The 13,614-nt window shown below is 39.5% G+C and overlaps 2 protein-coding genes and 1 long non-coding RNA gene across 3 annotated transcripts in view; 1 reads left to right on the top strand and 2 right to left on the bottom strand.

Moving 5' to 3' along the window:
* LOC307012763 (DBH-like monooxygenase protein 2 homolog) overlaps positions 1 to 655 on the bottom strand; it is a gene marked incomplete at its 3' end in the record, with an annotated part of 31,941 nt that extends 31,286 nt beyond the window's left edge. The window contains exon 1 of the mRNA XM_079639799.1: positions 546 to 655. The remainder of the gene's footprint in view (positions 1 to 545) is intronic.
* Positions 1 to 2,165, top strand: part of LOC307012765 — a 33,314-nt gene extending 31,149 nt beyond the window's left edge. The window contains exon 2 of the long non-coding RNA XR_013800676.1: positions 1,988 to 2,165. This is a non-coding gene — a long non-coding RNA (uncharacterized lncRNA). The remainder of the gene's footprint in view (positions 1 to 1,987) is intronic.
* LOC307012762 (DBH-like monooxygenase protein 2 homolog) lies at positions 546 to 9,170 on the bottom strand. Its single transcript, XM_079639797.1, has 13 exons — positions 8,806 to 9,170; positions 7,782 to 7,928; positions 7,160 to 7,312; positions 6,607 to 6,690; positions 6,364 to 6,519; positions 6,012 to 6,114; positions 5,111 to 5,277; positions 4,932 to 5,020; positions 4,705 to 4,801; positions 3,053 to 3,112; positions 2,462 to 2,592; positions 2,265 to 2,373; positions 546 to 2,165 (listed from the first exon to the last, which is right to left on the bottom strand). The coding sequence occupies exons 1-13, from the start codon at positions 9,070 to 9,072 to the stop codon at positions 2,025 to 2,027; spliced, it is 1,704 nt and encodes a 567-aa protein (XP_079495923.1). The 5' UTR covers positions 9,073 to 9,170; the 3' UTR covers positions 546 to 2,024.
* Between the last annotated feature and the right edge of the window lie 4,444 nt (positions 9,171 to 13,614).

Genomic DNA, 13,614 nt, shown 5'->3' with positions numbered 1-13,614 from the left:
AATATTTGGCTCGTTCTTACATAGTTGAGCACGTTCGCACACGTTCGCACATGCGCAGTCTTCAAAAACGGTGCTTTAAATCTCTTGACAAACTAAAAGACGTAAATTACATTTGTATGTATTCTAAATAAAAAATACGGGTTGTACTGAATGTCAGCTTGCTTATTTTGCTAAAGATAAGGATTTATTCAGTCTACATCTCATGTAAACTAGAAACTATGCTTCTAACCACAGCTCCAGAGCTGTCGTTGCAACCACACAAGTTTGCGATGCTGTTTGCGAACGTTCGTTGGAACGATGGTTTCGGGAAACACCAAATCGTTGAACTATGCTGATAACGACGGAACTTGCGATCATAGTTGGCTAACGATGCTTTCGGGAAACGCAACGCACCCCAGAGCGGTTGCACGAGCTCTGATGACAACACAGCTGTTCCACGATTGGCAGGATGTATCGTGTTTATTCTCACAAATCAGTTATTTTATAACAGTAAACCATAGCAGTAAACACTCGTTTCATGTAGTCGTGATGTATAGCCTACTTACTTTATTGTCCTTGTTCAGACTCAAAGCTGCAGTAGTAGGCTACACAACATAGCCTACATACACACAACCAAAAAGAAAGAAGGAGAGAAAAAATATATATTTTTTGTAATGGTTACTCTTCTGCCCTGATGGCAGAAGCTGATACATTGAAAATAAAACATGGCTTGAATCACATATTGTCTTTGCATTCTTAAAAACCAACGATTCATAAAACATAATGTTATTGTGTCATGTTTATCAAAAAGAACTGATTAAAAAACGTAGACCCCACTTCATTGATAGTAGCCTATAGGCTGAACTGTATTCTTGTTCAAACAGACGCTGTATGAAGCAGTACATAGCATTACATGAAAAATGTCACTGAAACATCAGTGTATCTGGCAAATATTGTATTTATTTCACTTCTGCTGTGGTAAAGTATGCAAACAGTGCGAGCGTCACTACGGGTCGGGAACCAGAAAGTGTCCGACTTCACGAGTCCGTTTTCAGCTCCCCGGTGGGCGTGGTTCAGATTGTGACGCGTGTCGCGCGCTTCATGAATGTGAAAAGAAAAGTGATATTTATTTCATAAACCTTATGTTAAATCTAAATCTGTTAGCTAAATTTCACATTCACAAATGTAAATTTTCGTAATGCAATCCTAAAAGAAAAGTGGCTGTGTTTAAGGATTTGGCACTTAATCTGGATTGAAAGAGTATTGTTGTGTTTATGTTATGACAATGAATGACAATAGCCTACGTGTTGTTAATGTTTTTTTGTTGTTGTTGTGCAGCTGGTGAAGTGGATTTACTTATTGTAGAGTTAAAGTTTCCATGAGGATTGTAATGTTTTAAGCAGATGCCTTACTATATGGTCTAAATCAATAGAGCCCATCAACTGTTTGGTTACCCATATTCTTCAAAAAATATTATTTTGTGTTCAGCAGAAAAAAGACATTCATACAGGTTTGCAGTAAATTATGACAGACCTTTCATTTTTGGGTGAACTATCTCTTTTAGCAAGCAGTTGACAGTGTCTATTCTTCTCACTAGAGGGCACTATAAGCACACGTATACCATTTTATGCATTACCACTGCATAAACACTCAATCTATTGGCTAAATAAACTTTTTTTTAATTTTTTTTATAATAATCATAATTATTATTGCTATTTTTGTTGTTTTTAATTACAATTCAAGTTGGAAATATTCTATATATTCGCATTTTATTTACAATATATATTATCTGAAAGTAAACCAATGGAAGTAAAGTGTAAAGTCCATTTCCATCCTATAATTTGCTAAAAAAAAAAAATCTAAATACAAAAGTTATATATCATATTTAGCTACATTTTCTGTTATTCTGGTTTTTAGATTGCTGTCAAATATGTCCCTGCTGTGAGCCAGGAGTTGTTGCTTGTTAAATTGATTTACTTATTCATCACAGACACTGAAATAACATCAGGTTACATCAGGTTTAGTATTTTTGCATGAACGTTTCATTAATAAGCCCAATGCACTGCCAAACAGAGGAGCAGTGATATCAAAGCAAGACTTTTGATGGCACAACCGCTCCTCATGCAGGGTGCAGACGGGATGACTTTGAGATCAGGAATCATCCCTGTGTTGTATGACCCATTGTTCTGGAAATACACATGGAAAAGGGTGTCAGTTGACAGCTGAGGTCAGAACAGAAACATGTTTAATGGCTTCATTCATGTTGTAGAGGTGTGGACACTTACAAAAAAATCAACGACTGTGACTAGCTGATCAATTCTCTTCAGTGTTTGTTGGTATTGATTGATAGACGTGTCATTCCAAGTGTTCATGTACATCATATTGAGCCAGGTACTGCAAAGTTATCAAATAAAAGCCACATTATCATTAGGGCAAATATTGAGAGCTAAATGCATTAAAACAATGTTATAAATTAGATTACCCTGTATCGTTTGCTCCCATTGCAGATCGTAATGTCTGTAAATTAGGGAAGCTCACACAAGAGCTCAGATTCATAGCTGGATAGTAGAAGAGGGAAGACAAACACATCTCTTCTGAAGTTGAGAGCCCCCCCTGTGGGCAGAAAAAGAGAGTTACACATCCATATTCGCCCCAGTAATCAGATTACTTTTGTCAAGTAACTAGTAATGTAACACATTACTTTGAATTTTACAACAAAATATCCGAGTTACTTTATTACTCTATACTTTATTTCAAATAAGAAGTATTTTTTCAAATAAGCAGATTACTTTATTTTCCCATTTATTGACTGACACCTCTTGAGAGAAATCGTGAGTAATTGCAGAGGCGTAAATGTGAGCATTTACTTATAGAACTTTTTTTGTTATTAAAATACAAACAAGGAAGCCCAGCCCACTTGAGAAAGAGTAATGCAAAGGTAACGTAACACATGACTTTCCATAAAAAGTAATTCGTTACTATTAATTAGTTACACAATTAATCTACTTTCCCCAACACTGAAACTACATCCTGCTGAATTTAAGACACTACGAGTTTATATGTAAATACTAACCCATGTGAGTGTGGTGCGGTTTTCAGTGTTATATGTGCACTCCACCAGCAATTGATCACCCTGCAACATAAAAAAGTAGCTTTATTTCATTTATTGCCAATACATTTATATAACTAATAAAGTTATATATATATAACTTTAAACTAATTATATATATATATATATATATATATATATATATATATATATATATATATATATATATATATATATATATATATATATATATATATATATATATATATATATATTAGTTAAAAGGGGTGGTATAATGTCCTTTTCACAAGATGTAAAATAAGTCTCTGATATCCCCAGAGTGTGTATATGAAGTTTTAGCTCAAAATACCCCACATATATTTTTATATAGCATGTTAAAATTGTCTCTTTTTGAAGGTGAGCAAAAAAGCACCGTTTTTGTGTGTGTCCCTTTAAATGCAAATGAGCTGCTCCCAGCAGAGGGGGAGGAGCTACAACAACTTGTGTCCAGAGCCCCTTAAGGGGGTAATCCATCCGCCGGAAACTGAAGCCTCCGCGGGCGCCGCCATTGTAGCAGAACTTCACCTGCTGTTAGCATTCCATTGACTCCCATTCATTTTTGCGTCACTTTGACAGCGAATAACTTTACATCTGAGGCGTCCAAAGACTCCATTTGTCCATTATTTATTTCTAAAGAAACTCGACAATGTATAAAAGGCTCCATTACCTTGTACCTTACGTTATGGCCCCGTAGAAGCCGTTTTTGTAAAAATAGGCTAACGATTGCGTCATAACTCACGCGACTCTCTGTCGCACTGTAGAGAAATTACCGTATAGACCGGCGGAGAAGCTCGCAGGCAATCGGGGGGACGTGGAGGCATTAAGTCCGATAAAGTGAAGGGAGTAGCCCACAGAGAGTGATAAAGTTGATCCTACTGGTAGCTCATGGACAGCTAATGCTCACGCTCTCCGTCTCTGCGAGATTCGGAAGGGAATGATTCAGATTTCTCTCCGCACAGCTACTAGAAGACTGACAGCTGTCAGACACGTTGCTCACGTGTTCAAGCTCAGTTTGAGCCTGCGCAGTTCGCCTGGCGATCAGGAAGTGAGTGCTTCAAACGGGCTTCACTTTTCTCCGTTGAAGTCTATGGGGTCGCTGTGTCCATCTTATATACTGTCTATGCTTATTAGACATTCTCTGTTGTGTCCTTTTACCTCACACAGACATGCACTGAAAATTTTAAAAACTTTTAGCCTTTTATGTTTGTTCAAACCGGAGTCAGACAATGATGGAGAGACTCAAGAAGAAGTGACATGTAGAATGCAACAGGACATTTCTGAATGGTTAGTTGATTAATTAATGTAGCTTATGTGTAGTAATCTTCTAGTCATTGATTAGCATATTCTGTCATGATACTCTTGGGGGCAGGTTTATGTAAAATTTTAGGGTTGGTGATGTCACTAACCCTGGAGGAATGTTGTGTAGTCTCTACCAGCCATTTGTTGTAGTCCTTAAAAAGCTATTTCTTTAAAATAAAATATCTCCCTTTGCTTTGAACATTGAGCGTTGTAACTTTGCAGTTGTTGTTTATGCTCAAACAGCAACATTACACACTAACTAATGTTAGAAAAGTCAAATCATAATCAACCACCCCTTTAAATCTTTACGCACTTACCAACTTCACTGTCTTAGTTTTGCCCAAGTTTGTCACTTCCTGATATTCAAAATTGTAGTTTTCATCCACGGCTAGATGATCAATCTGTTTTCCCCCTCTGAAGAGAATAAGAATTTACAAAATTATAATTTGTTAAAGTAACTTTAGGCTATGCACCACAGAAGAAAGAAAAGCACACATTTTTTTCAGGTGAACTTCAATTCAGTCAATGGTCAAAAAACGTTTACCTGAAGTGACCGACTCGCACCTTCCGTCCAGTCAAGTGTGTGTGCATCATCACAGAAAACACCTGAAGATCAGTTGGCGTCTCCAGAACCTGTAGATCACAGAACACAACAGATCATCCAGTCACATCTGCTGAGTCTGGCTTTGATTGTGAGAAGGTGAGTAGCTAATACATGCACACCTTTGGAATATAGGCAGTGTCACACAGGCCGTACGTGAGGAAGGATTTGGCTTTGGGTGGGATGGCGTACCCAGGGACCAGGGCAAGCCCTGTCAACAGAATAGCTGCATCATGCTGACGGAGTTCAGATGTGTAATAGAATCGCAGACCCGAGTTATCAACTCGACCTGTGTAGAGGGGGATATTGTTTTACTATGTCATCGTGAAATCAAAAGAGGGCGGGACAACCTGTCACTCACATGAGATCACAGCAATAGAGAGCCTAAGTCCCGCCCCTCTGTACGGTGATTGGACCGGTTAAAAATTGACCAGAGAAAACCGACGAATATACCGCAAACTCAGACGACGTACTGAAGGAAAATGATAATTGAGTACGTAGGAGGGCGGAGCCTGCTAAACTCTATTATGAAATGTGTTGCTTCATGGGAGTGGGCAGAGCTAACGAGATCTTTTGGCACGTTTTGGTTGTTTCGACTCTCTGATTGGTGGACATTTCTGTATACTGTAGCATCATGGGTAATGTGGTTTTTCATCATGAATTCTACAGATAAAAACTATTTTTTTTCAGGCTAAGTTGAAATAATTCAGGCAAACGGCTTCAACAGAAGCAAATACTGTAAATTAACAACCTTGTAGCTTACAGTAAGGCTGTTTAAAGATTTATAAGTTATCGTTAAAAAAATCTATTTCCCTTTGGAAATTTTTTCCTTCAGGAACCTGACTGTTGCACTTTATAGCAAACCACAAAGTGACACCCCCTACATTCAAGACATATCCGTTTCACTCGGATATGTCCCAAATCACAATAGGGAAGAAAAGACTACCTCAACTTCCGTTTCATGCTGACTTTAAATATTCATCCCAGTGTTATATTTTACATTGTAAACCACCGCTGACTGACCTGCACTTTTATTTAGGTTGTTGTAATGCACTTCAAGCCTGTAGAAAACATCTCCAACATTTCCTCCAATTGGAAGTCCTGCCATCTCAGGGAGTTCAAAAGACTTGAAAAACATCATATAATTATAAGGTTAACGTTACATAGATCTTAAGTCAGTAATTTTACCTCAAGTTTTGCATATATTAATAGGCTACATGAATAGGCTATTTCAATAATAAAGTAATAGTGTTTATACAAATTGAAAGCAGATCTTTTCAGTGAAGCAGCTGAATCAGTTCTGTGAGTAATTGCTTAAATGTGGTTGTTTATCACATGAAAATGCTTTCAAACTACATTCACAGGAGAGACTAACCCCTCCGCCAACTCCCCACACAGCAACGGCCTCCATACACTCTTCCCCGCCGCCGCCCGTGTAACATTTCACTTCAAATGGCACCGTCACAGACGGCGGGCAGCGGTACAGCAGCGCATGATGCACGAGGTCCAAGTTTGTGATGAACGGCTCAATCTGGAGATGAGGAAAGTAAGTCAGAGATGAAGATGATCGACAGATCGGTGGATAGATCATGTGTGTGAAGTTCATAGACTCACTTACGCGATAAATGTGCTGTTTGCGATCAAAAGTCGGGGCTTTCATGATCTTGCAGTGATAGTAGGTTAGATTGGCTGGTACAGAGAACTGAAATGATTTTAAATGTAAGCAGCCTATTAAGTAGCTAAAGTGAAAGTTCACACTTTTTTTTTTGCATGATTGGTGTCGAGTTTTGAGATCAACATGTAGTTACAGTAGTTTGTGGGTCAGTATGTGATTTAAAAGAAGAAGAAGAAGAAATTAATAGCCTACTTTTGTCCAGCATATTTAATGGGCCTACATATCAGCATATTTAATGATTTGAAGGATCACATGACACTGAAGACTGGAGTAATGCTGCTGAAAATACAGCTTTGTGTTAGATATAGATCCGGTCGCTAAAGACCCAAATATGTAACAATGATTGGCAAAAAATGTATGCATTTAAGGATTAAGTCAGTTTAACGTAATTTAAGTAACATCCAGTAGCCTACTTTCTTCTTTTTCATTTTTGCATTATTAAATGACAATAAGTGTTACTCATGAAATTTCAGGCCAATAAGTAAAAATCTCTTACATTGACCATAGTCATGTCGAAATACTTGCTGTTCGGAGGAGTGACACGAGGCATGTACTTCAACAGGTTCACCTCCTTCGTTCCCCTTCGGCTTTTATGATACACAATGTCATCGTTCTGTCCGTACGCATAGATCAGCTTTATGGGAAGATTCTGGTCATGCAAAAAAATTAAAATAAATTGTGATCTCTAAATGGAAAATAAGAAGCTCTTTGGCCACCTACACAATGCAGTTAAATGCGGTTGTCACTCACAGAAGTTTGCAGTGTGCAAATGGCCATTGATATGACTATTTGTTTGATCTAGTAATTTATGGTTTCTGAGTTAAGGAGGGTTTTTAGAAGGACAGTTGAGAGCCTCTTGACAAACAGGATAAGCATTTTGTTCATGGAGAGGCGTTTCTCAGAAACACCCTGATCCCTGAGGACCGCCATCATGCGGATTCCCTTACATTGCTGTTTTGTTTCGTCAACAATGACACAGTTTCACCATCATTGTTTTCTGAATAAAACTGCTGAATACATATTACATACAGGAAAGAGGAGGGTTACATGATTTTGTTAAACTACTCGTCCTTTGTAGTGGTATAGGGGGAAGAAACGCATTCAATGTTTATGCTCACAGTGATGGGTAAATCGTTGTCATCACAAGACTCAATAGATCTCTGAAACTTCATGACAGTTTTCCCGTCAGACTCGGTTAGATACAAGAGTTTGTAGTTCTGTTGCTGGTCAACCACAGGTATTGAATTGCCCACAGCATGACGGTCCTGAACAACAGGAAAACAAAGATGTAGATGTAAGCGTAGCAACAGGTGTTTGTCTTTATGTTTATAGATGTACAGTAATCCAGTTCAAACCAGTTTTATAGTTCAATAGGCCAAAACACTTAAAATATCAGGTTAATTTACCAACATTTAGGCCTACATCTATTTAGAACATCTAGTTTGGAAACAAATATAATTTAACTTATAAGTCTAATACAAAAGAAGACTTTGTCTTGTCTTTGACTTTGTCACACTCATAAAATAACTTCTAAAATAGAGAAGCCAGCTTGGAGCCACTGAGAAAACAAAATAAGTTCATAATATACAGGTGCAAAAGTTCATTTATTTCAGTAATTCAACTTAAAATGTGAAACTAATATATTATATAGACTCATTACATGAAAAGTGAGATATTTCAAGCCTTTATTTGTTATCATTTAGATGATTATGGCTTACAGCTATGAAAACCTATATTCTCCACAATATTCTAATTTTGAATTTGGGGTTTTCATAAGCTGTAAGCCATAATCATCAAAATTATAACAAATAAAGGCTTGAAATATCTCAATATGCATGTAATGAGTCTATATAATATATTAGTGTCACCTTTTTATATGAACTACTGAAATAAATAACTTTTGCACGATATTAAAAATATATATATTTAATGAACTACATATTAATTACATATCACTCAGTATGAATCAGAATCAAGAATATAAAGAAGAGCTTGTAACACATCAGTCTTGAATCTTGATAATGTGAAAGACTAAAATTATTTATATAAGAGATACTCTAACTAAATATGAAATACATATATGAATCAGAATCAAGAATATAAAAGTATCTACTGTAAGTGACAGTCTTTTTTTTACTTTACCGTGAAGTAACTGCCATTCGGCCCAACTCCTCCAATGACGATATCGGCTCCAGTCATTCCTCCTTTAGGGCTGAAGCCAAACCCGACCCAGCCGCTGGTGTTGACCGTGAGCTCGAACAAGATGGTGCCCTGGATCTCATCAAAGCCCCACTTCAGCCGCACATTGTGCTCAGGGTCCAGGTGTTCAGAGAAAGGCAGAAGAGGGTCTTCCTGAGCGCAGGACCACTGGGCTGAAAGCAAGAGCAGGACAAGAGATAATGGGCCCATTTTACCTTTTCAAGTCTTTGTGTAAGATGTTTGAGAAGACAGTGTACATGAAACTGCTCAGAAGTGCACTTGGACAGCACTCTTTATAAGCGGTCTGTAACCCTCCACCCCCCTTACCCTCATACCCCCCCCTCCCCCCCTCCCTCACCTGAGTCACAGTCCTCCTCCTCTCACTCTGGTGAATCAGGTTCCACATCACCTGATTTTACTCTATTATTGTTGGGGAAGCATAAAGGCAAGTACAATAGAGGTTGCCGTCAACTATCAAAAGCACCTTTCATGTTCTTTAGAAGTGAACAAGCTAGGGCTGGGTATCGATTCAAATTTCAAGAATCGATTCGATTCCGATTCTCAAGATCTTGAATCGATTATCATTATTCGATTCGATCTGATCCGATCTTATATTTTTAAAATCAAAAGTTTTAACTGTTCATGAACAATCAAGTGTTTGTATTAAATAACATTCACAAACATACATTAATTTTGTAAAAATGTATTGTTCACTCAATGTGTTGATGTTAGATAAGGCATTAAGTAATGTTAATGAATGGTATCTTAATGTAGTGTTACCAACTAAACAGGAGATAAAACGTGTTTTATTTGACTTGACTGTCCTTTTATTTAATCCAAAACTGCGTTCATATTTAAAAGGCCTTTTAAACTAGATACAACCGCACACGATACCACTTTAGGGGCCGTTCACATATCGCGTTAACTGTGTACTAAGATCGCTAGAAACTACTCTCATTCCGGCGTAAGAATCAAGGAACTGTGCGGCCGTACCATGGGTGCAGCAGCGTAATGATATGACGAAGCACTTGCCGTCAACAAACCAACGTGACAACCTGCTTGCACAGGGAGCGTGCCTTGTAGCATGGAGACATTTTTGAGAGACGATTTAGATGACATTTACTTTGGTGCTGATCCCGAACCGTATTTATTTGGAAAACCTAATATGCCGCCTAAAAACTACACAAACTTAGTCCCGGTCATGTTGGAAGTTACCGAGCTGGGGACTATTTTCAGGTGCTTCGTCATATCATTACGCCTGCTGCACCCATGGTACGGCCGCACAGTTCCTTGATTCTTACGCCGGAATGAGAGTAGTTCCTAGCCATATAGGCTTGGAAAATCGCAACTTTTCCTTTTCCGTCGATCTTAGTACACGGTTTAACTACAGAAGAGTCAAGTTTTAAATAGGAAAAATATTGAAACTCGTTGGTCATTTTGAAAGAAATGCTACTGTACTCATCAGAATCAATGATCTATGCTAAGCTATGCTAAAAGTGGTACCGTCAGAACCGGAGTTCGGCTGAATGGATTCGAAAACAGTAAAACTGTTTAACTCTGGGGGAGTTGTAAAATGAGCCTATTTCCAAAAAAAGTGGAGTATCCCTTTAATGAACATTTTTGATTAAGGCAACATTAGTTACAGATATATTACAGTGATATTTAAAGGGTAACTAAACACTAAACCAACTTTTTTTAGTTAATGATCTGTACGAATGGAGCTTCATAAATGCTGTTCATTGATTCGAGTACATTTTTTAACATTTGAGTATAAAGTGTTTTAATTTTAAAATAAATGGTGTAAAAACGTCTGAGTGCTGCCCTCTTCAGGTTAAACGGAATCTCCTGAAGTAGGGGTACTCTCTGACGCTGCGAGCTCACCACGCCCCTGGCAGCCCCTGGTATAAAAGCATCTGGTTCCGTCAACACCAGAGCGAGTCAGGAGCTGGAAATTGGAATTACGAGTTTTGAAAACGACCAGGGTAGCGTATTTTAGCATCTAGTTAGCATAGCATTTATAGTTATTTAGATTATTTTGTGTAGCCTAGGTAGTTATTTAGCATAGTTGTTACTAGTGTTGTTAGAAGCATAGTTAGTTAGTAGCATAGTATTGCATCAGTTAGGATAGTGTAGATTTTTAGCATTAGCTTTATCTGTATTTAGTACAGTGGTTAGGCTGGTATAGGTGTAGTGTTGCCGGTTGCAACAGCACTGCTGGACTGTATAACTTCCCACCAGACTTAGAAATTAGGCGCCATGTGTTTACATGCACTTGTGTGCCAAACGCTGCTCTTCCTGCATGGACTCCACAACCGCCGGCGCGTTTTGCTGGATTTTTTTTTTCACATAGCGGCAAAATATGCTTAACGTAGGTCAATAGTAATAATAATTACTATTACAATTACAATAGTAATAACCACTCAGATACTGGACCCATTCTCTCTAGCGCGGCTGCTTCGCTAGCATCGTCGGATGCCGATCTCGAGGCGGGAGTTAATGCGATGCGACACCGCAGTTTGAGCTAGCGGATCGAATTGATATGATTTTAGCTCTGTGTCCACAGACAATTCCTCCACTTCAGGTGAGAAAAGTCCTCAACTTTAAATGACCGCTCTGTTGCAAAGCTACTTGCGTCACTCTCCATCTTAGCGAGTCTGACAGCAGCTGTCAGTCACTGCGGGTCTGTCAATCACCCGCTCAGCCCCGCCCTCGGTTCGTCCGTTGGGCTCTGCCCACTTTTCCAGCATTTTTCAAATATTGCCAGTGGGTGGAGTCAGGCTCTGACCAGGGGTTTAGTTACCCTTTAACCAAAGACTCGCGCTTTTGGGGTTATTTGGTTAGAAAGTACCTTGTTGATGCTTTTACACTTTTAAATTACCCTTTTAATGTTCGATGTTAGAACGGTGAGTAGATTAACGTCGTTTTATGGAGACACTTTCTTAAATTGCGTTCATAGAGCGAGCCTTTTCACTGATTGTTTACAGCTTAATGGAAGTTTCACCCATAATTCGTGCAAAGCGTCATGGGGCGCAGGAATAGTGTGGATAGAGACTCCAACGACCCAAAGGTGGCCCAGGCAGGAGTGCTGGTGAAGACAGGGAGGAAGCGGAGCGCCCAAGCCGCTGTGCTGGATGCATAGGCTCGACTGCGGCACAAAGAGCTTGTGGGAGTGGTGGCCCGAGGAAGAGCAGGCTTGGGGATGTTCCCAACACCACCTCGACATAAAGAGTGGAAGGGGAAGGAGAAGCGCAGCCGAATACAGGAAGAGGTCAGATCGGCGGTGGAGGAAGGAAGGACGAGCAGAGCAGCTGGAATGGGGCAACAGGGGGCCTGGACCAGGTGGGAGCAGGCCATGGACCGCAAGGTCACCTGGACGGAGCTCTGGCAAAGCGAGCCACACCGCATTACCTTCCTGATTCGGGCAGTATACGACGTCCTGCCTAGCCCAGCAAACCTCTGTACGTGGGGAAAAGCAGACACACCAATTTGCCAACTGTGCCCAGCTCGTGGAACGCAACAGCGCTCGGCCAGGGTCGTTACACTTGGCGTCACAACCAGGTGCCGAAATCTATTGCAGACACCATCGGCAAAGAAATCAGCAAAGGCGGCCGAGGGAGCAACACCACTTACTCAATCGCATTTGTTAGGGCAGGAGAACAGCCACAAGCAGGGAGTAAGGCCCCATCAGAGATCCTGGCATCAGTCAAGGACTGGAAACCCTCTGTGGATTTGGAGAAGCAGCTGAAAGCACATCGTCAGCACACCTATGAGGCCAGATATCATTCTATTCTCAGAGAGCACCAATAATATAATCATCATGGAGCTGACCGTGCCATGGGAGGACCGCTTGGGAGAAGCCCACGAAAGACAGATGACCTAATATGAACATCTGGTCACAGACTGCCGAGCACAGGGCTGGAAGGAGAGATGCATGCCTATCGAGGTTGGCTGCAGAGGATTTGTGGGGCGCTCCCTACACAAAGCCTTTACTGCGCTGGGCATTGCAGGGACAACAAGGAGCAGGGCCATCAAGAACACCACCCACGCAGCCGAGAAAGCCTCGAGATTGCTCTGGATTCGTAGAGGAGCACCATGGGGGCAAGCGAGTGCAGTCTGATCAGCCGTGGCTGGGTCGCCTGGGCGAGGGTGTCTGATGTTGAAAGACCCGAAACACCCGAGGACCCCAGGTTACATCACTGATGATGTGTTCAGGTGCATCTGAGGATGTGTTTCAAGAATTACATAATTGTTCGTAATTTCCATATTATTATTATTATTAATCGAACATTTCATAATGTTTTTTTTGTGTGGTGTTTTTTTTTTTTAATAATCTTTTTTTTCTGTCATTAATGCATTGTTTGTATAATTGTATGCTTCATCATGTTTCTATTCTTGTGAAGCGCTTTGAGATGCTACTTTTAAAGGCGCTATAGAAAATAACGTATTATTATAAAGCAAAGGAGCAGCGGTCAGAACTATTAAAAAAGGCTATCATAAAAATGAAAAGAATAGAAAGAATGTTTTAGGGAATAATTCACAGTGTGTGTATTGTCTTTTTTCACATCTCTATATTGTGGGACAGTATGGAAGGGAATAAGCATAAACTTAAATTAAGCTTTAAAATCGTTAAGCTACACAAAATGGATATGAGGGATTAATTAATTTAATTAATACATAAAATTATTGTTAAAAAAATTTATTTGCAGTTTCTTATGGACCAATTACTTTTTTGGGGGTAATCTTATATATTTA

Source organism: Phoxinus phoxinus (genome assembly GCF_949152265.1).
Source record: "Phoxinus phoxinus genome assembly, chromosome: 16".
NCBI classification, from domain to species: Eukaryota; Metazoa; Chordata; class Actinopteri; order Cypriniformes; family Leuciscidae; genus Phoxinus; species Phoxinus phoxinus.
The sequence above is the reverse complement of the archived record's forward strand: the minus strand, read 5'-3'. Positions and strand labels throughout refer to the sequence as shown.